At 44.2% G+C, this 25,931-nt stretch overlaps 1 protein-coding gene across 1 annotated transcript; it reads right to left on the bottom strand.

The window, feature by feature from the left end:
- Nucleotides 1-627: 627 nt before the first annotated feature.
- On the bottom strand, nt 628-15,213 carry LOC132572283 (C-type lectin domain family 2 member D-like). Its single transcript, XM_060239174.1, has 7 exons — nt 15,135-15,213; nt 14,126-14,401; nt 11,372-11,470; nt 9,449-9,633; nt 5,684-5,787; nt 3,088-3,257; nt 628-1,149 (listed from the first exon to the last, which is right to left on the bottom strand). Exons 2-6 carry the CDS (start codon nt 14,259-14,261, stop codon nt 3,146-3,148), a joined length of 636 nt encoding a protein of 211 aa, XP_060095157.1. The 5' UTR covers nt 14,262-14,401; nt 15,135-15,213; the 3' UTR covers nt 628-1,149; nt 3,088-3,145.
- Between the last annotated feature and the right edge of the window lie 10,718 nt (nt 15,214-25,931).

Genomic DNA, 25,931 nt, shown 5'->3' with positions numbered 1-25,931 from the left:
AAGTGCAGGAGCTCTTTGTGACATCCAATAGCTATACCCCCAGCAAAAAAATAAACCTCCCATATAGTTTGTTGCAATAATAGGGATGCCAGTTTCCAGGTCAGACCTGGAGATCCCCTGGAATTACAAATCATCTCCAGACTAAGTTCCCCTGAAGAAAATGGCTGCTTTGGAGGGTGGACTCTGTGTTATTGTACCCCACAGGGCCCTGTCCTCCTCAGGCTCTACCTCCAAATCTCCAGGAGTTTCCAGATTCGGACCCTACCCCCCATCTGCTGGTGGCCAGGGGGGACCTGGCAACCCTAATATTAGATTAGGGTATTACTTTTTTTTATTATAACTCACCCTCCCCTCAACAGGCTGAAGTTGAGTAACAACAATCAATAAAATACTTAAAATTAATTCATATAGTAAAACAAATTCTAAAAACAAACTCAGATTCTGCAGATGGCAATATCAAATTACATCCACTCCTCTCATAGGAATAGGGACCCAGATGGAGATCCCAGACTCATGAGTCCGAGGCTCACTGTCTCTTACTTCAGAAGTCAAGCACTGATGTGAAGCCCAAATACCATTCAAATTAATGTTTCAGAATGCTGGAGCAAAGTAATAATAATAATAATAATAAATGAAAGTATTTTTTATTTAGGAAATACATTTTTATTAGTTCATGGAACAAGCTCCATTTTTAAAAAAACAACAAAGTAAATTTGTAAATGGATTTATTTTGCACAATAAGAAATGAAGGATACAGGATGGTACAGCGCAACAACTTTGGAGGAAAGGAAGTTTTACAGTACTTCATATAGAAAGGTATTATTATGCAATGAGATTAACTGAGCTCATTCACTGATTTGGAAAATATAAGCAGGTTGGGAATCTGAGAAAGGGGGGGAAGCTGCTATCCTCTGGGATCAGCTTGCAAGATGATTTCCCCCCATTTTTTGGGGGGGGGGGGAGGAGAAATCATCAGTTCCATAGTCCTTCAAAGTAGGAATTATTTCCAGGTTCATGCATTGAAATGTAAATGAAGTCCACAACTATAACTCAGCTTGAAAGGTTGAAATATCCTTTTACATGTTCACTAGTTGAGGGATCACATTTCACAGACAATTGCTTCTCCCATAAGCTGACTTTCTCCAACTTCTGTAACGAAGAAATATTAGTCACCTAATTCTTACAGCATCACTTCAAGGTACAGGCACCAGAAGCAGCCCTGCAAATTTGGAGCCTCTACCTTAAACCCCGTCCCCCCCAGCCACAATTCATTATACTCTATTTTGCCACTGACTTCATTGGCCCACAGAATATAATGGCAGGATGGGGACACCCTCTTTGGGTGCCACTAGAATTAAAACCCCTGGTTCAATCTTTTTGAAATTTGGAGGTTCTATGGGGGGCAGGCTCCTGAATCTTCCCTAAAATTTTGGAGCCTCTACCTCAAACCCCGTCCTCTCCCCCACAGCTACAATTATAATGGAGCCGTATATTCAGGAATAGCTGAATACCTCCCAAATCAGATTAGGCTATCTGCTACTAGGAGATATTTGGCCCCTGAATTTTTAAAGCCCTGAATACCCCAAATTTGATTTTTCCGGAAGTTTTTTGTTTGCACATCCCTGCTAGAAACTGTCCCTTTTTCTGGCCTGAATGGGGGTCTTCAGTGATCCTCCCACTCCTCCTTGCCATCTTCCAAATTCTCTGTAAATCCTAAACTGAGTTCTCTTCAGCAGTCAGTTCCCAACTTTCTTCTCAACTGACACTATCCAGTGAAAGCCATTTGAGCAGCCTGTCACTCAAAGATTCTCTGGCTCTGTGAGGCATTAACTCTTCACAGTCAGTTTCACGGTTTACAGCTTTTCAAAGCTCAGTCCATCACAGACGTGTGTATACAATTGTTTCATATAATCTTATTAGTAATCTTTTCAAAAAAGAATGCATAACTGCTTCATCACTAGAGAAATGGATTATGTACATTATGTATGTGAATGCATCTATACTGATACATTAATTATATCGCTTATGGTTTTGGATGCAGAATAAAATATCCAGTCTTGTTCTGTGACATTTTTCTAGGGTAATAGTAAATGTTGTAATTTTGCCCTTCCAAACGTCACTGTAGGAATCCTTGACTAATCCCAAAACATTAGCAGTCTTGACATTCAGAATCTATTTTGTCTTTGAGAGATGCTGACATATTATAATAGTTTCTCCACATCCTAGAATGTCAGCTTCCCATAGCAGAGGGCCTTGAAACCTACCCATCTATAAGGTGACTAGAAGCAGGAGATGGCACTTATCCCTACTTCATGCTGCTTTACAGGCCAGTGGTGGAGGGATGAGCTGCACACTGGCATCACATCAGCATGTGCTGTCACTTCCAGCACAAAACCATAGCCTTTGGGGGAAATCCTAGTCTTGTCCCAATGTGATGTCAGTTCCAGAAATGACAGCACACAGAGGTGCAATGCTGGCATGCCTGTCCCCAACTGCCAATTCCTTCCAGAAGGTTGCCAGCTATGGCTCACCCATCCACCTTGGACTTCCCATGCTCGTTTCAGCATCTTAATAACATTGTGTGTTGTGGTTTCAGGTGGGCAGTCTTGTTGGACTGAAGCAGCAGGTCAAAGTTTGAGTCCAGTGGCACCTTTAAGACCTTGAATAAGACTTTGTTGGCCACTGAATTCAAATATTATTGTGTGTTGTAGTATTTGGTTCAGCAAACTGGTTTTCCCTTTAATTTAGCATGTCCTATTGGGCAGAGTTCCTGACCTATTTCAAGTATGTGGACTTCCTGTCACAACTAGCTGCTGGGGTTGAGGAAAACGAGTATCTCCTGAGTCTGGGCAACTTGTACTAGAAGAGCTGAATGGCATCAATGTTGGATTAGGCTGATTTTAAGATTCTGAGCTGTGTGATGGACAATTATGTAAATAAACATACCTGCTGGCTTGATTACTTGTCACCTTGACTAATAGTTATTGAGCATTAGAAAGACATCATAAATCTAGTGCTCTCTTCTCTGCCTAGAACTTCCTATTGCTTAGGTGATGGCAAAGCAGGGATCCTGCACATTATGAATACCTCCACAAGTGTGTTCCATAGGGATCAGAGGCTCATTTGATGCACAGAATGCTCTTTGTCACCTCACAATTGGTTTACTGCAGATCCAAAGTTCTTTGCTTGAGCAGCCAGAGCTGGCAATACCAAGGTGGTTCATATATGCACAGCTTCCTCCTCCAAGAATTGTAAACCTGAAATGTAAGAAAATGGAATTGCAAATTTTTGTTAAACGGGGAAATGACTTTCACCCTTGGCTGGTAAAAAGTGCTGTTAAGCTGCATTTGACATATAGTGACCCCAGTGGGTTTTCAAGGCAAGGGACATTCAGAGGTGGTTTGCTACTGCTTGCCTCTGTGTAGTGACCACAGACTTCCTTGATAGTCTCCCAACCAAATACTAACCAGAGCCAACCCTAATTAGCTTCTAACAAGATTGGGCTAGCCTGGGCCATACTCAGCTGTTGTCCCTGGAAAACCCTTGTCCCTTAAGAGCAGCATTTTTGAGGAAAAGGGGAAATTAGGAGTTCTTTTCCACTGCTGGAAATTTTTTCCATTAGGAATTTACCACAATTCCAAGAGTGTATTTTAAAAATTCTTTATGATATGACTCTACACAGCTCCTTCCACTTCCTGATAACAAAGTTGTTTATGTGTTTGAGAAGTGGGTAAACAATCTTCCTGTGCTAAAGACATGCATATGTGGTGAGTACTTTAGCACAGATGTCAAACAGTATGATACTAATGAATGATGGCAGGCTTTAAACTTTTAAGAAAACTAGGATGAATACTATACAATCCGGTAGAAAGTTAGCAATGAAGAACATGAATTCGATAAAATTACGTACGTGTTTGGGTTTTTGTTTTTGTTTTTACTGTTTCAAAGAACACATCTTTTCACACCACTATAGACATTCCCTTTTGACGGTATTTTGAACTAAGTACCTATAATTAAGAGTGCTTTCTTTAAACAAGAAATGTAATTGAACTAGCTGCCTTCCATTTTTTATATTTTTATACATAAAACAGTTTTTATTGAGTGCAACTAGGCACAGGTGCATTTATTCTTTTCTCCATACCTTAAGAATTTTCTTGAGGTTACAGCTTTTTTAGGTAAGAACCTATTTTTTCCCCTTTCAAATTAGGTTGCTAACTTCAGGCTGGGAAATTCCCAGAGTTTGGGGGTGCAGCCTGGGGAGGGCAGAGTTTGGGGAGAGGGACCACAGTGTTTTCTCCAGGGAGATACGTAGATCAAGATGGGTAGCCATGAGCAGTGACTCATGAAAGCTCCTACCCTGCCACAGATTTTGTTAGTCTTTAAGGTGCCACTAGAGATTTAAAATTTCTGGAAATTTTGAAGCTCGGGAAAAAACCCATTCCCCCCCCCCCCCAGGGGGGGAAAAGGAATTTTCAGAAAAATTGGGAAAAAATGCTACATAAGCACTTTTTTCTTTTCTTTTCTAGATTAAAAGTCATTCTGTTACTTTAGGAACATAAAATATGACTATGGACAATTTTACTTGGCATAAAATTATCACAACTAGCATGTTAAAAATATAGTGTATTCAAACAATTATTACAAACATAATTTACTTTTAAAATAATATTTATTTGTAATTGTAATAAATGGAGCAATGATCTGAACTGTTTACTAGTTTCTGTGGAACAGACAAAAAAACCTCCACAAAACAATTTTTAAAAATCCAGAAGTAACAATGATTTATATTTCCTCTCCACAGTATTAAATAAAAATAAAAAACTCATTCTCATAAAAAGAATTGAAGAGGGGCAAAGTGTATAGAAGGGAGTATAGGACTAAGTTTCAATGAAATGGGCATAACCTAGGACTTGCTTGTCCTCAGTGCACAGAAATTAGAATAATCTGATACCAAACATATTTTTTAGAAATGCTTTGAAAAATATTTGAACTCTTTGTCTTAAAATATTTTATATATTATGTTAAAATAAAACATTCCACACTCAATTTCTTTTCTTTTTTTCAATTTTCAGAAAAAAACAAAAAAGGCTTCAGGAAAAAAAACGGAAAAACCCCCAGTTTTTTTCCAAATTTTTCCAGGCCTTCACATCTCTAGGTGCTACTAGTTTCTTGGTCTTTTCTCCAGGAGAACTGATGCCTGCAGATCTCCATGCCCCACCTGGAGGTTGGCAACCCTAGGTCAAACGTGTGGTAGACACTGCAGATAAAAGAAATGAGCCATGCTTTTGCACGTCTGCTCACTTCCTTAGGTAAACCATGAAAAAACCATGTTCACTTCTGGTTAGGGTTTCACAAATTATTCTTTTTTAAAAATCAAAGAAAATCTTAGAAGTCTCATTCTTATCCCTTAATTTCCTTCAGATGCTCCCAGCACTCATAAAAAACTGTTTTTGCACTCTGTTCATTTCTCCAAGTCCATATGCCATCTGTTCTTCATAGGACTGCATTCCTACATTTTCTCCTGTTTTCATTTGGATGAAATTCAATTTAAAATGCATTGGGGATTGCAGAACTACCAGATATCCTTAGGGACATTCTGAATGACTTTAACTATTCCAGGTCAGTATTGCTGAACAGTGTAGCAGAAATTCTGGTTTCTAGACCTGGCCTGCTTGAAACTCACCAGCCATTGAAAATGGTACCATTGACCCATGTCCAGGGCTGACCTTGATTTCTTTCGAGACCAATCCAGTGGTCTGCATTACCTTTGTAGCGCAACATAAAGTCCTGAAAAAAGAAAAGCATTTACATATTACTGATCCCACTCTGGGTGTGCCCCCATTTGATTATGAGAAAAAAAAATGGAAAAAGCCTAAAGAAGCCGAGTTGGCTCCATAAACAGCTCTCTAAAGATCTGAGAAATAAAAAAGACTCTTTTAGGAATTGGAAGGAGGGCCTTATAACCAAGGATGAATATAAACAAATCACCAGTGCTTGTAGAGAAAAAGTTAGGAAAGCTAAAGCTCAGTATGAGCTTAGGCTAGCCAAAGATGCTAAAACAACAAAAAAGGGTTCTTTTCTTATGTTCAGAGTAAGAAAAAGAGCAAGGACATGGTAGGCCCATTGCAAGGGCAAGAAAGTGAAACTGTAACAGGTAATGAAGAGAGGGCGGAACTGCTCAATTCCTACTTTTCCTCAGTCTTCTCTTCTGAGGAAAACGGTGCTCAACATGCCAAAAACAGAACATATAAGGAGGGTATGAAGTTTGAACCTAGGATCAGCATACATAAACACCTAGTTTCTTTAAATGAAACTAAGTCCTCAGGGCCAGATGAATTGCATCCAAGGGTTCTAAAAGAGCTTGCAGGTGTAATTTCTGAGCCTCTGGCTATGATTTTTGAGAATTCTTGGAGGAGGGGTGCCGGAAGAAGGGCGAATTGTCCCTATCTTCAAGAAGGGGAAAAAAGAGGATCCGGGTAACTACCGACCCATCAGCTTGATGTCTACACCTGGAAAAGTTTTAGAATGAATCATCAATCGGTCCTGGAACATTTAGAAAGAATGGATGTGATTACTAAGAGCCAGCATGGTTTTCTCAAGAACAAGTCATGTCAGACTAACCTGTTCTCTTTTTTTGAGAAAGTGACTACCTTGCTGGATCGGGGAATGCTGTAGACATCGTTTATCTTGATTTCAGTAAGGCTTTTGATAAGGTTCCACATACTGTCCTTGATGACAAATTGGTAAAATGTGGTTTGGATCCTGTTACCATTAGGTGGATCTGTAACTGGTTGACAGATTGCACCCAAAGAGTGCGTGTGAATGGTTCCTCGTCCTCTTGGAGAGGAGTGACAAGTGCAGTGCCTCAAGGATCTGTCCTGGGACCTGTTTTGTTCAACATCTTTAACAATGATTTGGATGAAGGAATAGAGGGAATGCTTATTAAATTTGCAGATGGCTGGAGGGACCAGGGCTGGAGTTGGAGTGCAGATCGCCAGCTCTTTATGGGGCACTACCAACACTAGTGACAACCGTTAAGAGCTTGGGAGTGACCCTGGATGCCTCCCGTTCAATGGAGGCCCAAGTTGCACATATTGCTAAAGTGGCATTCTTTCATGTACACCAGCTAGCCAACTGGCTCCCCTCCTTTCTTGTTCAGACCTAGCCACAGTAATCCGTGCAACTGTCACCTCCAGGCTAAACTACTGTAACTTGCTCTATGCTGGCCTACCCTTGACTTTGACCTGGAAACCCAAATGGGTCTGGAATGTGGAGGTGCAAGTCCTGACAGGAACGTCAGATGGCACGTGTTCTACCTGTGCTGCTCCACTACACTGGCTTCTGGTTGATTACCGATTCAGATTCAAGGTTTTGATTTTGACCTTTAAGACCTTGAGTGGTCTGGGACCACCATATTTACAGGACCACCTCTTCCACTATGTCCCTGGAAGAGCATTATGCTCCACAGGTTGAAATCTGCTGGTGATCCCTGGCTCTAAAGAGGTCTGGCTGTCCTCAACGAGGGCCAGGACCTTTTCAGTCCTGATCCTGACCTGGTGAAATGCTCTGCCGGAAGACACCAGGGTCTTGCGGGATCTTTTACAATTTTGCAGGGCCTATAAAGCAGAGATATTCTGCCAGGCTTTTGCTTGAGGACAGCGATGGATGCTAAGCAGGCACCCCTCCATCCTCCCGCCCCTCAAGAGGGGCCCTTTCCCTGATGCAGCACCTAGAAAGCAGAAATTAGTAGCATTTTATAACAGACATCAATTGGGTTTGTAACCTGTTTTTAGTTAATTGTTTTTATTGATTATTGGCTGTATTTTTATTGTTGTATATTGCCTAGAGCCCAGCATTGGCTGTGATGAGGTGATTCATATAACAACAACACACAAAACTGGCTCTGAAATACAATTGCATTTAAGGAGGTGATTTAGCTTATGAAGTCCATGTTTTTAAAGCTGGAGAGAGGTAGTTTCTTAAACTGAATCAGATTTTTCTGCCAGTTTACATATGTGAGCAACCTGCAAAGCCCAGTTTAGCCTGAGCTTGTCAAAGATTGGAAATAAGTTTGGCCATGGTTAACACTTGGATGGGAGACCATTGAGGAAGATGGGGGTTGCTATGCAGATGAAGGCAATGGTAAACCACCCTAGCTCTTTCCTTGCCAAGAACACAAATTGGATGGGGTCGCCATGAGAGTTGTTCTTCACATCTATGAGGTACTCATTTTCTCCACATGATCCCACTCATGTAGGGCATTGTGCAGATAAATTTTACAGTATACCGTGTTGCACAAAAATTAAGGTTGCAAATGCCAGCAGTTATTTGTCTGATTAGAAGCCAAACTACACATTACACAGTTTCCACAGACATTAAGAATAAAAGCATATGTGAGAGGACGCTAATATGATTGGAGGCAGGGGTACCCAATTCTTTCCATCTCCCTACTCGAAACCACACACAGCTTTCCAACCCCAAAAGAGAAGAAATACAGATACTAATATCTTTTTTCTAGGTAGGTGGAAAGCAAAATAGCAAAACAATCTTAGGAAAGCTTCAATTTCTTCCTCCCCACCTCCTGATGTGTGACATAGCACCTGATTTTGGTTAACAGAAGATAGGCAAGGAAGACTCATACACATGCATGGTTTACCCTGTGACTCACTTTCTAAAAATGGTTGGTACACACCAGGAAAGGTATTGTCAGGCACCATGCTGTGTATGGCCATGAGCCTGAGGGACCACTATCTTAGATGCCTTCCCCTCAAATGACAAATTCTCATCAGCTGTAAAAATTTGTCTAGTAACTCGATAGCCACTTTGGAATTTGGAAATAGTTAAATGGAATTTGCAAATTATGAGGTAGTTATGCTGAAAATAAATGGTGGGAGCTGAGGGCGAGTGTTTTCTCCTTGGCCTGTTTATCAGCTTCTAGCAGGGGAACAGGATGGTTTCTGACTCTGGCCCAGCTGGGGTCTTCTTATGTGTCACCATCATACAACTTAGCATTCAGATGTGAAACTGCATCTTCTAAATTAAGACGCCCTGTTTCTTTCTACAAAAAGGAAGAAATGTGTTTAGAGATCAAAGATTTCTGAAGCAATATGCTTTTTCTGCAGGTGCTTGGATTTAAATGTATGCTGTGCTAGACTGAGAATTGAAGGCTTCTGCCCGCCAGAGGTCCATGCAGAGCTTGGAGGGATGTCACTCTTCCAGATGAGCATCAGCTTCAGAGGAACTAATGATCAATGGGATCTAGCAGCACCTTCACAACAGAGGCACATGAATATTTTTTATTTCAGTTTTGAAACCCAGAATTAGAGTAAAATTTTAACGTGGGCAGCTGAAGCAGTATAATCCACCCTCCCCCACCTCCATCAGCACTTGCAAATTCTGTGCAGAATCCCTAGGCTTCCATCACTATATTCTTAAAAGAGATGCTCACCATCTCTCCTTGGGAATCAACCACGGCCAAAGAAGCACTGAGAGAAGAACAGTGCCTCTTGCTAGATGTCCAGTTTTCTTCAGCCTTTGCAAAATGGTAGCATTTCCCTTGGTATCCAACCCAGCCATTTGGACAGGAGACCACTGGGCAAGTAGGAAAAGATGGAGACGGTCCCCTTGGTCTCACTGGAGATAAAAAGCATTTCAAAATATGAGTTACTTTAATAAGACCCAGTATGGTGCAATGGTTAGAGTATCAGACTAGTATCTGGGAGACCAGAGTTCAAATCCCCATTTGCTGGATGACACTGGGCACACACTTTCAGCCTAACCCATCATACAGAGTTGTTGCAAGGATAAAATGGAGGAGAGGAGAACAATGTAAGCCCTCTTGGGAGAAAGGTGGGGTACAAATGAATAAATAAAAATAATAATGGTAATACTGTAATTGAAATTTTAGTTGCAATTAGATATATTAAATTTCCACCTTATCTAATCAGAATTTCAGATTTCTCAAAGAAATTTGAATGTAAGAAGAGCTTAGGACCAATCATCCATCAAGTCCTGCATCCTGTTTTACACAGTGGCTAGCCAATTCCTCCGAAGGGCCAACAACAGGGCACAAAGACAAAACCCATCCTCTGTTGTTGCCTCCAGGCACTTGGGATAAGAAGTTACATCTCCCTGAACCAGGCCCAGCTCTAGGGGTTCTTGCGCCCCAGGCCCAAGTGTTCTATTCACACATGCTTTGAGTTTGCCCCCCAATGACATCATGACCCCCCAATTTTGTTGAGGTTTCCCAAGCCTCGGGAAGCCTTGGCAAAGTCAGAAGTGGGTATGCTCAGAGCTGGGCCTCGTGGCAACCCTAGGCCAGGTAGCACCCTAGGCGGCCGCCTACTTGGCCTACTCCCACGCACCGGCCCTGCCCCAAACATGGAGATTCCCTTTGTTGCCACCATGGCTAGTAGCCACTGATAGACCTATCCTCCATGAACTGGTCTAAGGATCAGTAGGTGGAATGCTACCTCTACTCTTCAATAACATATCAGTCACTGGACACTGAAATGCTGTGCTTTGTAAATCATTCCTTGGGAGACAGGTTACTCCTTTGAATAGTAGTTAATATTTAAGAACTACTGCACATATTTAAACCAGTGGCAGCCTTCCATGAATGCAGGTGCTCGGTCTGAAGACCACAGAAAGTTCTAATTTGTTTTCAGAATCTCAATACTGTGAAGCGATGTGGTTTCAGTTCTCATCTGGCTAGAGTTTTTTGTTTGTTTTGACTAAAGTTTCCATGAGGCTCAGGCTGCTGTCTTATTTGCTTAGTACTTTTCAAAGCAGTCTGCAGCCTAACATATTTTAACCTATACTTAGAATAGTGGTTCTTAGCGCGTGTATCACTTGTGGAATATAGAAGCAGTCTAGGTGGGATGCAGGGTTTTCATAAGAATTACAAAGAATTTGCTTTCTCTTTCAATCCTCACATGCAAGTGTGATCTGCCATCGTCTTCTAACCCTACCTGGCATGCATTACCCATCTGGGACCTTTGGCCATACTGGGAGTAATAACAAAATGCCTGTAAACATATACATGTCCTTTTCAGGAAAAATAGGATTTTGTTTGTCATGGTGGGACAGAAGTTGACAGAATGATTGGTAGGCTGTATGATAGGACAGATTAAAAAACACTGGGTTAGACCACCCATATGGGCTCACTGGCCTACTTTAAGTGCATACAAAAGATGCTTGAGCTTCTGGGCTAATAAACTGAACACACACACAAAATAAGTGATGTCTGGGGAAGAGACCAAGATGTCTGAGTCAGCAGGCTAGTTGATAGGCATTTTTTCTGTAACACAATTAAAGCTGTTCGTAATTGATAGAAAACAGCATCATGGGATCAATGCTGCTCTTCACTTACCTGATAAGCTGAGGAAGATAATGATCAGAGTGACATTAAGTATCACACTCAAAGATGCAATGTAAAAAGCTGCTGTGCGTTTGACACAGAAATTATTTCCTGTAGGGGGGAGGAAAACTGTTAATGCTTCTGAAGTTTCACTGTGGTTCTAGGCAGGCCTATCAAATAAACAAAAGATGCTGTTCCATGCAACCTGTTCCATGCACTAGGCTTCTACTTCTGACAGCTCAGTCTTTCTTGCTAGGGCAGGATTTTGACTGGACACTGCATATGCTGAACTAAAGGGTTCTCCAGCTGACAGCCCTGAGTTCTCACTGAACCAGACTGTTCACCCTGTGAACTCCACCATGCTGGATCTGGATGCAAATTTAGAACTGCTATTTAGCTTAAAACCTGTCATATCAGAAACTAAAACAGTCCAACCCAGTGTTCCATTTTAAGTAACTATCAACCAACTACATGAAAACAAAAACAAAATGTCCTTGTAGTAGGACAAAGCTGGTCAACATTATTTTGCTGACCTTTTAGCAAGGCTAATTCAGGTTCCTGTTTCCCATGGTCAGCCTGAAACTTCTGGAGGAAACTGTCCTTTTATGTCCCCCACCCATCCTGTTTATAAGGCTATTAAAATTCTAAACATGGCTTTTAGCTATCCAGATGTGGTTAATTTCCTGCATCACATTGTTCAAGTAGCTTATGGAGATCTCTGAAAACTGGAAAAGTGAGCTGAGCACATATACCACAAGTGATGGTTCCTTTGTCAAATTCCTTTCAACTAGGCTTGCCAATCCCCTGGTCCCAGCGGCAGTTCTCCTGTTTTTCCAGACTCCTTCCCGCCCCCAGTCAGCTGACCAGCTGGGGAAAGCTTCGCTCTCACAGCTACCATGTGCCTTTCCCCTTCAGAATGCTAGGAGAAAGCTTGCAAAGGCTTCCTTTTTGGATGGTGTGGCTGTGTCTTTAAGGCTGAATGGAGGCAGGGTGAGCAGGCAGAACGTGGCTGTGAAAGCAGCCTAGACCCTCTGTTAGCTGTACAATCTTTTCAGAGGTCGTTTGCATAGTAAAGGGTAAACCTGAACCTTTGGTTTCCCTGTGTTATTGGAAGTTCAGCAACTTGTGAGTAAATTGCCCCAATGAGACCACATGAGTGTGGGATTGCAAACTGCTTTATTTTTGCATGTGTGTGTGAGAGAGATATATATAATTTGCAGCTGCTTGGGTAAGAAAATGAAGACTATTCAGGGGAACTGCACTGCTGCATTTTTATTTATTTTAGGGAAAGTCTCCCGGCCCCACCCCCAGAGTCCCCCGATATTATCTGAGTTAGACTTGGCAACCTTACTTTCAACTGACTGAACAGTGCCTAGGATATTAGATCTGCATTGAAAAGACTCAAATTCATATCCTAGGGAGCTGTGTTATTCAGTGGAATTTACTCCCAGGAAAGTACTCTGTGAAAGCAGCCCAGGGTTCCTTATTTTAAAAAAAGCAGTTCCTTATTAAAAACCAATGCAAGTTAAAAGAAAAAAAAAGCAAAAATCAACAAAGATAACATGACTGAAACAAAAGGGAGGTGAAGATATGTGTATGCTTCAAAAGGACAGTGCTCAGAACTTCCCTGAGAAAAGGTGGAATGGAAAGCACAAAATCATCACATATTGGTATTGGTCCCAGGTTCAATCCCTGGCATCTCCCACTAAAAAGGGTCCAGGCAAGTAGGCGTGAAGAACCTCAGCTTGAGACCCCGGAGAGCCATGAATGGGGCTGTGGCTCAGTGGTAGAGCATCTGCTTGGTAAGCAGAAGGTCCCATGTTCAATCCCCGGCATCTCCAACTAAAAAGGGTCCAGGAGAAGAAATATGTATTCATGATTCTAATGATATTTATTGGAACAGCAGCAGTGTGAGGAGGGAGCCCAATTAAAATTAAAGCTGCAACCTTCTAAAGTGTGTTTAACTGTCTACCCTTACAAAGGACAGAAGTTCTTACAGAACTCAATTCGATGGGCCACTTACCATCTCAAAGCCCTTCTAGGGGAAATTACCATCAATTGACTGAATTATGGTGTAACCTCTTACCAGCCCAAATCAGGCTCAAAGAATCTTGCTCACTTTCAGCAGTTCCGGGATCCCCAGTCTGCTGCAGTCCCAGAAAGACTTCCTAAGAAACTATGAAGAAGAGACTGACTCAAGTTGTTATGACATTATTGGTGGAGAGCCAGTTTGGTGTAGTGGTTAAGTATGCGGACTCTTATCTGGGAGAACCGGGTTTGATTCCCCACTCCTCCACTTGTACCTGCTGGCATGGCCTTGGGTCAGCCATAGCTCTGGCAGAGGTTGTCCTTGGAAAAGCAGCTGCTGTGGGAGCCCTCTCGGCCCCGCCCGCCTCACGGGGTGTCTGTTGTGGGGGAGGAAGGTGAAGGAGATTGTGAGCCGCTCTGAGACTCTTCAGAGTGGAGGGCGGGATATAAATCCAATATCTTCATCTACCTCACAGGGTGTCAGTTGTGGGGGAGGAAGGGAAAGGAGATTGTGAGCCGCTCTGATACTCTTCGGAGTGGAGGGCGGGATATAAATCCAATATCTTCATCTACCTCACAGGGTGTCTGTTGTGGGGGATGAAGGGAAAGGAGATTGTGAGCCGCTCTGAGACTCTTCGGAGTGGAGGGCGGGATATAAATCCAATATCATCATCATCAATCGTTAACTTCCCAGTAACCGTGTGCAGAAAATAGTCCTGCCTCCTACACATTACTTACCAAATAAAGGTTTCAAACTGCCTGTTTTGTGTTTGCTTAAGTATACACTGATGCTTCCATTACTTTCTCCATTCTCTTTTATATGTGAATTCACAGGATGATACTCCTCTGGTTTCTCGATTTCAAATTCAGTCATCTTCTCTCTCTCTCTCTTCCCAGGTTATGCAAACCCTAAATTATCTTTTAGGGAGTAAACCCAGAGGTCCTTCTTATGCTGAACTTGGACTTTTCTGTTAGAGTCATTTTCCCCCCCAAAACAGATGAGTGGATGACAGCCTAAAACAGAGTTTTGGTTATGTGATGTGATCACAGAAAACACCATGTAAATACCACTTAATGGTGTGCTTTGCTCTGAACCCTTGTGCAGCTAAACTGGATGTTATAGATCCTCTACTGCTGCACTTTAAAATAATTGTGCTTATAGCTGAATAAAACAGAAAAAAATTGAATGACCACAAAAGTGTCTGTTCCTTCTTTTTCACAGAACTTGAACTGTCTGTCCCTCTTCCTTTGGTCAATGCCCTTGTGGAGAGAAGTTACACAACATAAATTCTTATTTTCCAGCCTTTAATAAGAACAATCTTAAATAGACTGTTTTAGAGAGATACTCAACTATATGCCTCAGGCTTCGTGGAGGTTTCTCTCCTTTCCAAATAATGCTGGATATATGGGGCAGTTTCATTGAGGGGGGACCCACTGCAACGCAAAAGGTAAATCAACCGTTCAAAACTTTCAAAAGCAGAAATGAAATATGTGCAATACGTTTTATTAAGGCCAACCGAATTGACAGAAAACACTGGGCATGCTGTCCTGCTCAACAAAGCTGACAACTCCTACACGTTTGGGAGCTTCAGGGAAGCAGACACCCCCTTTTCCTCCCTTGCTGCACCAGATAAGCCCAGCAAGGCAACAGAGCTCTTCTTGCACCCCTCTCCTTCTACTTCGCTCCCAGACCTTCTTTATGGTCAGGAGAACGTAACCTCCCCCACAGGGCCCCGTTTCTGTTTACCTGTCCAGCAAAAAGATCCAGCAGGAACGACCTCTGCAACTTATTTCCCAGACATCTCTCAAAGCTGAGAGGAAGACCACATTACTTCTTTGTATGAATTTAACTGCCATGTGGGGCGTGGAGAAATTGAGGGCGGGAAAGGGGAGGGGCTAGTTTTGAAAAACTAGGACATCAAAGCCCGCACGGTCCCTTAAGTGCATGGCTGCACTGCAGCCTATTGCGCGTTTGAAAGGGAAAAAAACTGCTTCAAAAACTTCAATTTTATTAAAAAAAAAAACACCCTGAAACGGTGAGAAAAAAGTTGTATGGCTCCACAACGAGTTTTTATTCTAACAAATGTTTTTGTAGAAGACAGCCGGCAACGCGACGGCTTTCTGGAATGAGTGGTTTAAAATGGAAATGAGTACAGAATATCCAGAGCGATCGGAAACTCACTAACTGCACAAGCCTGTAAAACCGGAGTCTTCGCCTAACAGGTTCCACCGTCTAGCAGGCATCAGATGTTGCTGGCTAATCTGAGATTAGTAGAAAACAAGTGGGGACCCGGGAGACTCGCGGGGAGGCGAGATCCTCTCTGCCTCCACGCTCTCGCCGAGCCCAGCGGAGCCCAGGACTGCCGGTCGGCTTCTCTGCGGCTTGGTCGGAGCAGCTCCCAACTCTCTGCTCCCTTGTGGGCAGAATAATCCTCCTCTATTTTTTTTTAATTTGCTGACAAGTCACAACTGATTTATGGTGACCCACAGGGTTTTCAAGGCAAGAGACATTTGGAGGCGGTTTGCCACTGCTTGTCTGCCTCCCACCCTGTCAGCCCTGTTTAGCTTCTGAGATTTGGGGAGATCAGGCTAGGCTGGGGCTATCCATGTTTTAACCAATTTATTGATAGCATATGGTTACAGAACTTAATTTCCCTTCGTTGCTTCAATACTAACCCATATGACTTTTCAACCCCCCCTCCCTCCAATATAGACTTCCCCGAGGTTATAGATTCTAATTCAATACTAAAGATACATCTGACTAATCAAAATTCGTTTAGGCTGGGGCTATCCAGACCAGGGCCCCTCCTCTATACAACAAAATTATTTTCAGTAATAGTCATGAAATAAAATGAATAATAATAATGGCCAGAAAAGAAAGGCAGAAAGTGAAAATTGTATTTTAATTAACTTTGTATATACAATCACGCCAGTAAAAGAAAATTCAAATCGTAACATGCTATTCTATCATGACAGCCAACATGGTGTAGTGGTTTAAGTGTGGGACTAGGAGCTGGGAAATCCAGGTTCAAATCCCCTCTTGTGCCATGGAAGCTTGCTGGGTGACCTTAGGCCAGTCACATTACTCTCAGCCTAGCCTTGACCTGGATAGTCCCAGGATAGCCTGATTTCATCAGGTCTCATGAGCTAAGCAGGGCCGACATGAAGGCAGGCAATTGCAAGCCACTCCAAATATCTCTTGCCCTCAAAAAATTGCATGGTCACTATAAGTCAGCTGTGACTTTATAGTGGGAAAAAAAAACAGTCCATCACACCACTCATGTTCTGAGCAGGCATTTGGGAGGGCTTCTATTCTACATTTCAGTCCAAGAGCTGATCATCCCAAACACCTAAAAGACATTTTTGAGAACTAGGAGTCTGCCTTTGTACTAACTTTTACTAAGTAACACTAGCTAAAGCATCACAAAATAGTGATTGTAAAGCTTCATTAGACTGGATGTTAAGAAATGCACTACCCCCAAAAGAAGGTACCCCCACTCGACATTGTTTGCAAAGGACTAAAGTAAAACCAGAGAATCTCTGCAGTAGAAATCGAAGGGGGGAATTTTTGCAAGCCCAGCAGAACCAGTGCAATGTACAGAGTATCTAGCGGTACGAATGCAATCACAGAGTGCCCAGCAGAACCCAGTACCATCATAGCAATACCAGCTGATTCCAAGCACAGAATCACAGACCGGGGGAGGGGGGTTGAAGCTCAGCAGCACCACTGCAATGTACAGTGCCTAGCAAAACCAGTGCCTTCTGTTCATAATACTAAGAAAGGTTTGCTACTATATGGCCCTGTTCACACAGTGTGTTGAGTCCGTGTTAAACTGACCCAGTTCTGTTCCGAATATCTTTGTTCTACATATTATTGATCAGACTGCCATTCAAATTCAAATCACTCCGGGGTGAAACCGTCTTCTGCTGTCCACACAACGGCACCATGCAGGTTTTTTTCTCCACTATTATGCACATGCGCGCATGTGCATATGCACATGTACATGGGTTAAGACATTGTGTGGTTATGCGCATATTGCTAAGTAGTAAAAAAAAATGGCGACTGTAAACCGGATGTCTGAGGCTCCTTTTGCTCCAGGACAGCCTTCAGACATCTGGAAGTTGGTTGAGAATTATCCAGACGAAGAAACTACGAGGTGAAACCAGAAAACTCAAAAAACACCACAAAGGAGCAGGTAACCAAATACTCCAGTTCCGAGAAGGATTGAGGGGGGAGGCTACCACGAGTTAATACCGGGAGTCAGATGTTGCTATCTGATCAGCCACTTTTAATCCGGTATGAAACAGCAACAACAACTGATTATACTGTGTGTCTGAACAGGGCCAATTACTCTTAAATACATTCTGTCATCAAGCAGAATAAGGATGGCTTGTGACATTGCCATAAGTTAAGACTTACTTAGGTCTGTGGACTCTTCTTGTGGCCATGCGGAAGAAATACACTGTTCTCGCACTGTTGTTGCCACAGTGTAAAGGTCATAAGAACATAAGACAGAAGCCATGTTCATTCAGGCCAATGCCCTATCCAGTCCAACACTCTGTCACACAGTGGCCGAAAAAACAGGTGCCGTTAGGAGGTCCATCAGTGGGGCCTAGACACTAGAAGCCCTCCCACTGTTGCCCCCCCCCCCCAAGCACCAAGAATATAGAGCATCCCCGCCCCAGACAGAGTTCCATCTATACCCTGTGGCTAATAGCCACTGATGAACCTCTACTCCATATGTTTATCCAATCCCCCTTTGAAGCCGTCTATGCATGTAGCTGCCATCACCTCCTGTGGCAATGAATTCCATGTGTTAATCACCCTTTGGGTGAAGAAGTACTTCTTTTGATCCATTCTAACCTGACTGATCAGCAATTTCATTGAGTGTCCATGAGTTCTTGTACTGGGAGATAGAGAGAAAAGAACTTCCTTCTCTATCTCATGCATAATCTTGTAAACCTCTATCATGTCACCTCTCAGTCATCATTTCTCTAAGCCAGGGGTGGTCAACGGTAGCTCTCCAGATGTTTTTTGCCTACAACTCCCATCAGCCCCAGCCATCAGCCATGCTGGCTGGGGCTGATGGGAGTTGTAGCCAAAAAACATCTGGAGAGCTACCGTTGGCCACCCCTGCTCTAAGCTAAAGAGCCCCAAGTGCTTTAACCTTTCTTCACTTTTTCCAATGCTATATCTTTTTTTGAGGTGTGGTGACCAGAATTGTACACAGTATCTGAAATGAGGCTGCATCATTGATTTAGTTAGTAGGGTTGCCAGCCTCCAGGTGGGGCCTGGAGTTTTACAACCGATCTCCAGCTTGCAGGGATCAGCTCCACTGGATAACATTGATGTTTTGAAGGGTGGACCCTTGGCATTGTACCATCCAGAGGCCCCTCCTCTCCCCAAACCCCACCCTGTCCTGGACCCACCCCCAAAGTCTCCAGGTATTTTCCAACACAGACCTGGCAACCCTAGCTGTTAGGACAGGACTCTGAAGGCGCAACTAGAGATGTTATGGTGTCCAGGGACTGGACCTATGGTCTGGACTCTGCTGCCAATTTATAGCTGAACCTGGCCATTTAAAAAGGTCATGAATTCCCAGCCTTGATCAGGCTCACAGCACAGTGGGACCAGGCAGTCTTCTGCCCCCACCAGCACCTTTTCAAGTACTGAAACAGTCTCAGTTCAATTGTACTGTGGCAGCAGTATCCACAGGTTGGATCCATGGACATTGTAACATTTCATTGTGCCCTGAGTACCCCATGGTGGAGAAAAATGTTTAGCACACTCTGATGCTCCATTATATTTGAGTCCAAGTTGCTACTGGATTCAAAGCTAGCTGTTCTGTTCCAGATCAACCCAACTGCCCTCTGAAAAAACAGGTTTCCTACCTGTAACGGATGATCTTCGAGTGGTCATCTGTGCAGTCACACTGATGGGATATAGGCGCCCGCGCCGATCTCGATCGGTATTCTTGAAAGCTGCGGATTTCCGCGCCCCAGGCCCAGTGCGCATGCGCAGAAGCCCCACCGCGCATGCTCACAGGGACCGGAGCGGACATCCCGCCAGTTCCTTCTGACCGCTGCGTAAGCCCTTATAGATGGACCGGCAGCGGAGGGGAAGGAGGGCGGGTAGTGTGACTGCACAGATGACCACTCGAAGATCATCCGTTACAGGTAGGAAACCTGTTTATCTTCTTCGTGGTCTCTGTGCATCACACTGATGGGAGATTAGCAAGCCAAAGTCCTACCTGGAGGAGGGTGCAACGGTCCATCAGCGAGAAACCTCTTGAAGCACCGCACGGCCCACTGATGAGCGTCTACGCCAGTTCAGGTCCAGCGCATAATGGTTGATAAACGTATGCGAGGAGGACCAAGTGGCAGCATCACAAATGTCTTTCAGTGGTATTCCTCTCATAAAGGCTGCCGAAGTAGCTAGGGCTCTCGTGGAATGAGCTCTAATCTGTCTTGGCAGAGGTTGCTTGTTCAACAAGTAGCACAGTTTTATAGTCTCGGTTATCCACTTAGAGATTCGCTGCGACGAAACTCTTACACCTTGCGATGTTGTGGAGTACGAGACAAAGAGTCTAGGGTCCCTTCGTCCAGGTCTTACTCTATGCAAGTAGAATGAGAGAGCCCTTTTTACATCCAGTGTATGGAGTCTCCTTTCTGAGTCTGTACTTGGATTAGGAAAGTATGTGGGTAGGCATATTTCTGCATTCAGGTGAAAAGCAGACGTTACTTTCGGAAGAAAGGTTACATCAGGACGTAAGCACACTCCTTCCGTACTGAATTTCAAATATGGGTCATCGCAGCGCAGCGCTGCCAGTTCACCAACCCTGCGAGCAGAGGTAACGGCCACTAAGAAGGCTGTTTTCCAGGACAGTAATTGCAAGGAACATGTCGCCATGGGTTCAAAGGGTTTTCCTGTTAATGCCCGTAGTACCGCTGGGAGGTCCCAAGCAGGGGCTGGGACTCGCACCGCAGGGTACAACTTTGCCAAGCCCTTTAAGAACTGTTTAGTATCAGGGTGTGAGAACACAGAGTGGCCTTCAAGTTGCTCATGGTTAGCCGATATGGCTGCTAAGTACACTCTCACAGATGACACCGTTAGTCCCCTGTCAAGGAGTGAGAGCAGAAAGTCCAGTACTAGTGGGAGGCCTGCTGTCTTGGGTTCCCTGTTAGTTTTGTTCACAAATTGGATAAACCTTGTCCATTTATAATCATATGATTTTCTCGTGGATGATTTTCTACTATTCAACATAACGTCCCCGGCTCTATCGGACAATGTCGTCACACCAGCCTCCATGCCGTGAGTTTCAAGTGAGGCACGTCGTGGTGAATCACTCGTCCCTCGTGTGACAGTAGAAGGTCTGGGCTCATCGGAAATTGGTGGAACATTCCGCGAGACAGCCTCAGTATCGGAGAGAACCACTGCTGTCTGGGCCACCACGGTGTGATGAGAATCCCCTTGGGGTGTTCGAGTTGAATCTTGTGAATCACCCTCGTAATTAGTGGGATCGGTGGAAAGAGGTACACATGCAAGCGAGTCCATGGGATCAGTAACCCATCTCCCAACGACAGAGGGTCTGCACCCCCTCTGCAGCAAAATTTGTCGCATTTTGCGGTGTTGCGTGTGGCGAAGACATCCACTTCCGGTGTGCCCCACTTCTGGAACACCGGTAGGAGGAACTCCCAATTGAGTTCCCACTCGTGGAGTGAGGCCCCTCCCCGACTGAGGTAATCTGCACAGGCATTCAGATTGCCCGGTAGGTGAGTGGCTACTAGGGTAACGTTCGACTCTCTGCAGATTTCCCAAATCTGTAGCGCTAGAAGGCATAACTTCCTTGAGACTGTGCCGCCCTGTCTGTTTACATAAGATAGGGCTGTGGTGTTGTCTGTCAAGATCGCTACTGTTCTCCCCACAATCTGGTGTCTGAATGAGAGAATGGCATGATGTATGGCCAGCAGCTCTAGGAAATTGATGTGGCAGTGCAGAAGGCCCTGAGGCCATCTGCCCCCCACACACATATCATTCGCATGTGCTCCCCAGCCCCATAAGGATGCATCCGTCGTTATGGTGAATGTGGGAGTCTGCCTGTGAAATGGGGCTCCTTGGAGGAGGTTCTGCTTTTCCTGCCACCAGTATAGAGTCCAGATTACTGGCGTTGGGACCGTCAGTTGGCGTGAGGGGAGGTCTGTCTGACAGTTGAACACGCGCAGAAACCATAACTGTAGCATTCGCATGTGGAATCTGGCGAATTTCAGTACTGCCGTGGTCGCTGCCATTAAGCCCAGGAGGCGTTGGACTTGGAACGCTGTGACTGTAGGGTTGACTAAGAACACATATATTAGGGATTGGATGTCCTCCGCTCTTTGTGCCGGGAGGAATGCCCTGCAAACTTGTGAGTCCAGAATGGCCCCTATGAATTGCACCCTCTGAGCGGGTTGCAGTGCCGATTTCTTTAGGTTGACCTGTAGGCCTAAGGTTTGCAGAAGGGTTAAGGTGACTTCTATGTGCTGTAGTAGTAGGGGTTTCGAACTCGCCACCAGCAGCCAATCGTCTATGTAAGGAAAGATAGTGATCCCTTGTAGACGTAGATGAGCTGCCACCACCACCATAGTCTTTGTAAAAACTCTTGGTGCCGTGGAGAGGCCAAAAGGCAAGGCTTTGTATTGGTAGTGGGAGTCTCCAACTGCAAACCTGAGGAACTTCCTGTAGTCGTGATGTATAGTTACATGAAAGTAGGCATCTTGCAGGTCCAGTGTGACCATCCAATCCCCTTGGTTCAGTAGGGGTAGGATGTTTTGTAGGGAGACCATTCTGAATTTCTGGTTTGGTATGAAATGGTTCAGGCCTCATAGGTCCATAATGGGCTGAAGGCCTCCATCTTTTTTGGGGATGGTGAAATATCGGGAGTAAAAACCTTGTCCAATCTGGTTGACTGGCACCCGTTCTATTGCATCTTTTTCGAGCAAGGATTGAACCTCTGTCTGTAGTGTGAGGGACACCCTGGTGTGGATGACGGTGGGAACTGTAGGGTTTTCTCTGAATTCTATTTGATAACCCATCCGGATTATCGACAAGACCCATTTGTCCGTAGTGATTGTGGACCATGCCTGGAAATAAGGAAAAAGTCTGGTATGGTCCGGGTCCGAAGGGGAAGGGATAAAACAGGGGGAAGGGCAGTCAAAGACCCTGTTTGGACGGTCTATTCCCCTTTTGTCTGGATGACTGTGATGAAGTAGGTGAGTACTTCGTTTTGGGGTTGTACGGGGGTTTGGAGTAAGGTGTGGAGCCCTTGGGTCTCCATTGTTGTTCTGTAGGCTGCTTGGGGAACTGCTTCTTGTTCCACGGCTTGTTCCAGGAGCGTCTCCCTTGGGGCCTAGATGAGATGGGGACCCCCAAATTGCGTGACGTTTTAATACTTTTATCCATCTCCTGCAGTATGGTATCGGTATTGGAGCTGAATAATCTGCTTCCATCGAATGGGAGATCTTCGATGCAGGATTGTGTATCCTGCTGGAGCGCCGTGGATCGCAACCAAGAGTGACGTCTTAAGGTGATCGCTGAGGTAAGTGTCTTTGCTGCAATGTCACCTGCGTGTTTGGCAGAATTGATTTGCTGTTTTGCTAATGCAATGCCTTCCTTTTGGATTTTCTTCATTGCCTATTTGGTTTGTTCTGACAGGTCTGGTAGAGCCGACAATTGGTCCCATAGGGCATATTGATAACGGCCCATACACGCTCCATAGTTTGCAACTTTTACTCCTAACGAACCTGCTGTGTAGAACTTTCTGCCCAGGTTGTCTAGCTTCTTCCCTTCTTTGTCTGGGGGAGAAGCATTTGTCTTTCTGGCCTTTGAGGACGACGCCACTACTACAGAGTTTGGTTTCGGGTGGGTAAATAAAAACTCTGCTGTGGATTCCTGGACTCGATACATATGGTCCAGCCTGCGGGAGCTTATTGGTGTTGAAGCTGGTTTGTCCCAGGACGATTTTGTGGTGTGGAGCATGACCGTTGTAAGCGGTAAGGCGATGGCCGTAGAGGTGTCTAGCTGGACAACATCGAACACGTTGTCGGTGACTACCGGCTCTGGTTGGACCGTCGGTAGCGACAGGGTGTGTGCTATCCGTCTAATTAGATCCCCATACGATTTCAAGTCCTCGGATGGGGATATGGGGAGCTCCTCGCCCACTTTACTTGATGGAGCCGGTTCCTCTGGGGAGGAGATGTCTTGGTCTTCCCGGGGAGAACCTTCCTCAGATCTGGGGGAGCCTTCTACAGAGCCCGAGTGCTCCGAGGAATGTTTGGGCGTCTCTGGAGCCTTTGGTGACTCAGGGGTCTTCTGACTCTCCGAACTTCGCCGTCGTGGGGAAGTCTTTTGTGTCCTTGGCGGTGTCGTGTCAGGTGGTTTTGACACCGACGGAGTGTTATTGTTATTGTTAACGAGATCATAAAAACAGTCCAACTTTGCATTGGTCTAACACTTACATTGTTGTTTAGTCCAACCAAATTTAGGACCCAGTTCAAACACAATATATGCAAAAGTTGATAGACAACTATGAGCCAAAAATTGATTTTAAAGACCTTATTCAGTATTAAATCTCTTTTATTTGATTACTTTGCTATGAATTTTGCCACTGAGAGGGTGACACAATAATTTGCATCTGGTAGTACCCATGACACCTGGGCTTACACATTTAGCAATTCTGGGGACTAAATTATCCATGAACTCATTGAATATAGAGCCCTCCATGATGATATGTTTGATAGGTTCTATTTTATCGTATGAATATCTGAATGTTCTATTAGAGTATGATACTCTGTTATTTTCACAGAATCAAATGCCTTCTCTGCACTGAGGAATATAAAAGCTGGTTTAACTTCAAGATATCTTGTGATATTTATGTTGTTCCTATTTTCAGATATTACATAACTTACATATTTGGAATCTATCTGTGGGCCAAGTGCTTATTTCTAGCCTTTGGAGATCATGGGATTTTCCTTATGATGCACACAAAATATTTTTCCAGTCATGCTTCTTATAGCATTGGGGAAAGTGCAGAAAAGGGCAACTAAAATGATTCAGGGGATGGAACACCTTCCCTATGAAGAAAGGTTAAAGAGTTTAGGGCTCTTTAATGGTGCACAGCATAATACCCTGGGGGCTAAAGATACACAGAAAGAGCCCTTAACACTGGAAAGAGAGTGCTTAGCACTTACAACCAAGGTGGGGAAGAGAGCAAATCTAGCTATCTTGTTTCATAGCTCTTACAGATATGGCACACAGCAAAGGTTTGACAGGTGAGCAGGGTGGGGCTCCAGAAGACTCAGCCAAGGAGACTGCACACACCTCCCTTTCCTCCTCACATGCACATTTCCAGTGCATTATGAGCTGGCTGCAGTGACCAGTGTAGATCCTATTGCTCAGCCATGGGTCTGCCATCTCACTGGTTCTGGCCGAGCTCTTGCAGAGTCTCAACTGAGGCAGTCATCTGTCCACTCACAAGCATGATACGATGGGGAGGACTCACTCCATCTCCCCATAGCTTCCAGAGGCACAGGAGCCATACCAGATCCCTTGTTATTATTTCCCTTCTCCTGATCAGCAGTCTGAAGTGACCTACCATTCCTATCTGTCTGTCTGTTGCTGAGCAGGTGAGACTTGCTCCCTGCCCCCTCCCATCCTTGCCTCTTGACAGTATGCCACTCTTTGCCCTTGTTCATTTGTCACCCTGTAATGCTTCCCAAAATGCTCTTTTCCCCCTTCAAACATTACTTGATGAGGCATAGGTGGGTACATGACAGATGGGGCCAATCAGAATACTTCATGCTCTATAAAGCCCTGGCTCACAGAAAGCCTTTCTAGTTTGGAGGACTTATTTGAGAATAAGCAGATGTGGTCAGTCTGAGCAGCAGCAGGACTCTCCAAATAATTATCTGTGATGGTTCCTGTTGCCCATGGCTGGCAGATTGTCATCTGATTCATAAAAAAACCTGTACAAGGCTGATGGTGGTGAGGAAGGTAGCTGGAGAGGTGAAGTGTGGAGTCTAATAGGAAACCATCCTAAATTGAGGAATATTGCTTTGCTGCATAAAGGCTAATAGAGCTAAGATAGAAAGCAAATGTTTATTCCAGCAAATTATGATGGTAGCATTTTCTGGGTGCAAAAGACTTGCTACCTGGAGTGTTTAGCTAACCACAGAAACCAAAGATGAAGAGTAAAAATTAAGACAAGCGAGCTAAAGTTTCCTGTTTTGATAGAAACTGGCTCTGAATAGGGCGGCAGGTGTTGCTATAACAGCCTATGAGGAGAAAGCGCAGGCTTACATAGCAGACCTCTAGTAGGTGGTTAAAAGGTCACACTAAGAGCATAGTTAAAGTGGTAAAGCAAAAGGGCATTGAGTGAATAACAGAAAAACAGCGGAGAGGAAATCCATATTTGATGATCCTACCCAGACAAGAATAGGCACGCATGTAATGGAATATGACCTGTGACAACATGTAATCAATCACAGTAAGTTATCAGTAAAATGCAGT

This window comes from Heteronotia binoei, chromosome 5 (genome assembly GCF_032191835.1).
Source record: "Heteronotia binoei isolate CCM8104 ecotype False Entrance Well chromosome 5, APGP_CSIRO_Hbin_v1, whole genome shotgun sequence".
Lineage (NCBI taxonomy): Eukaryota > Metazoa > Chordata > Lepidosauria > Squamata > Gekkonidae > Heteronotia > Heteronotia binoei.
This window is presented reverse-complemented; position numbering and strand designations above follow the sequence as displayed.

What these genes read in the sequence shown, in the direction of transcription:
- LOC132572283 (XM_060239174.1), bottom strand. Translation starts at nt 14,261, where the DNA reads ATGACTGAATTTGAAATCGAGAAACCAGAGGAGTATCATCCTGTGAAT. An exon ending in CAGTTTGAAACCTTTATTTG is followed by an intron (nt 11,471 to 14,125) that starts GTAAGTAATGTG and finishes TCCCCCCTACAG; the next exon opens with GAAATAATTTCTGTGTCAAA. An exon ending in TATCTTCCTCAGCTTATCAG is followed by an intron (nt 9,634 to 11,371) that starts GTAAGTGAAGAG and finishes TTTTATCTCCAG; the next exon opens with TGAGACCAAGGGGACCGTCT.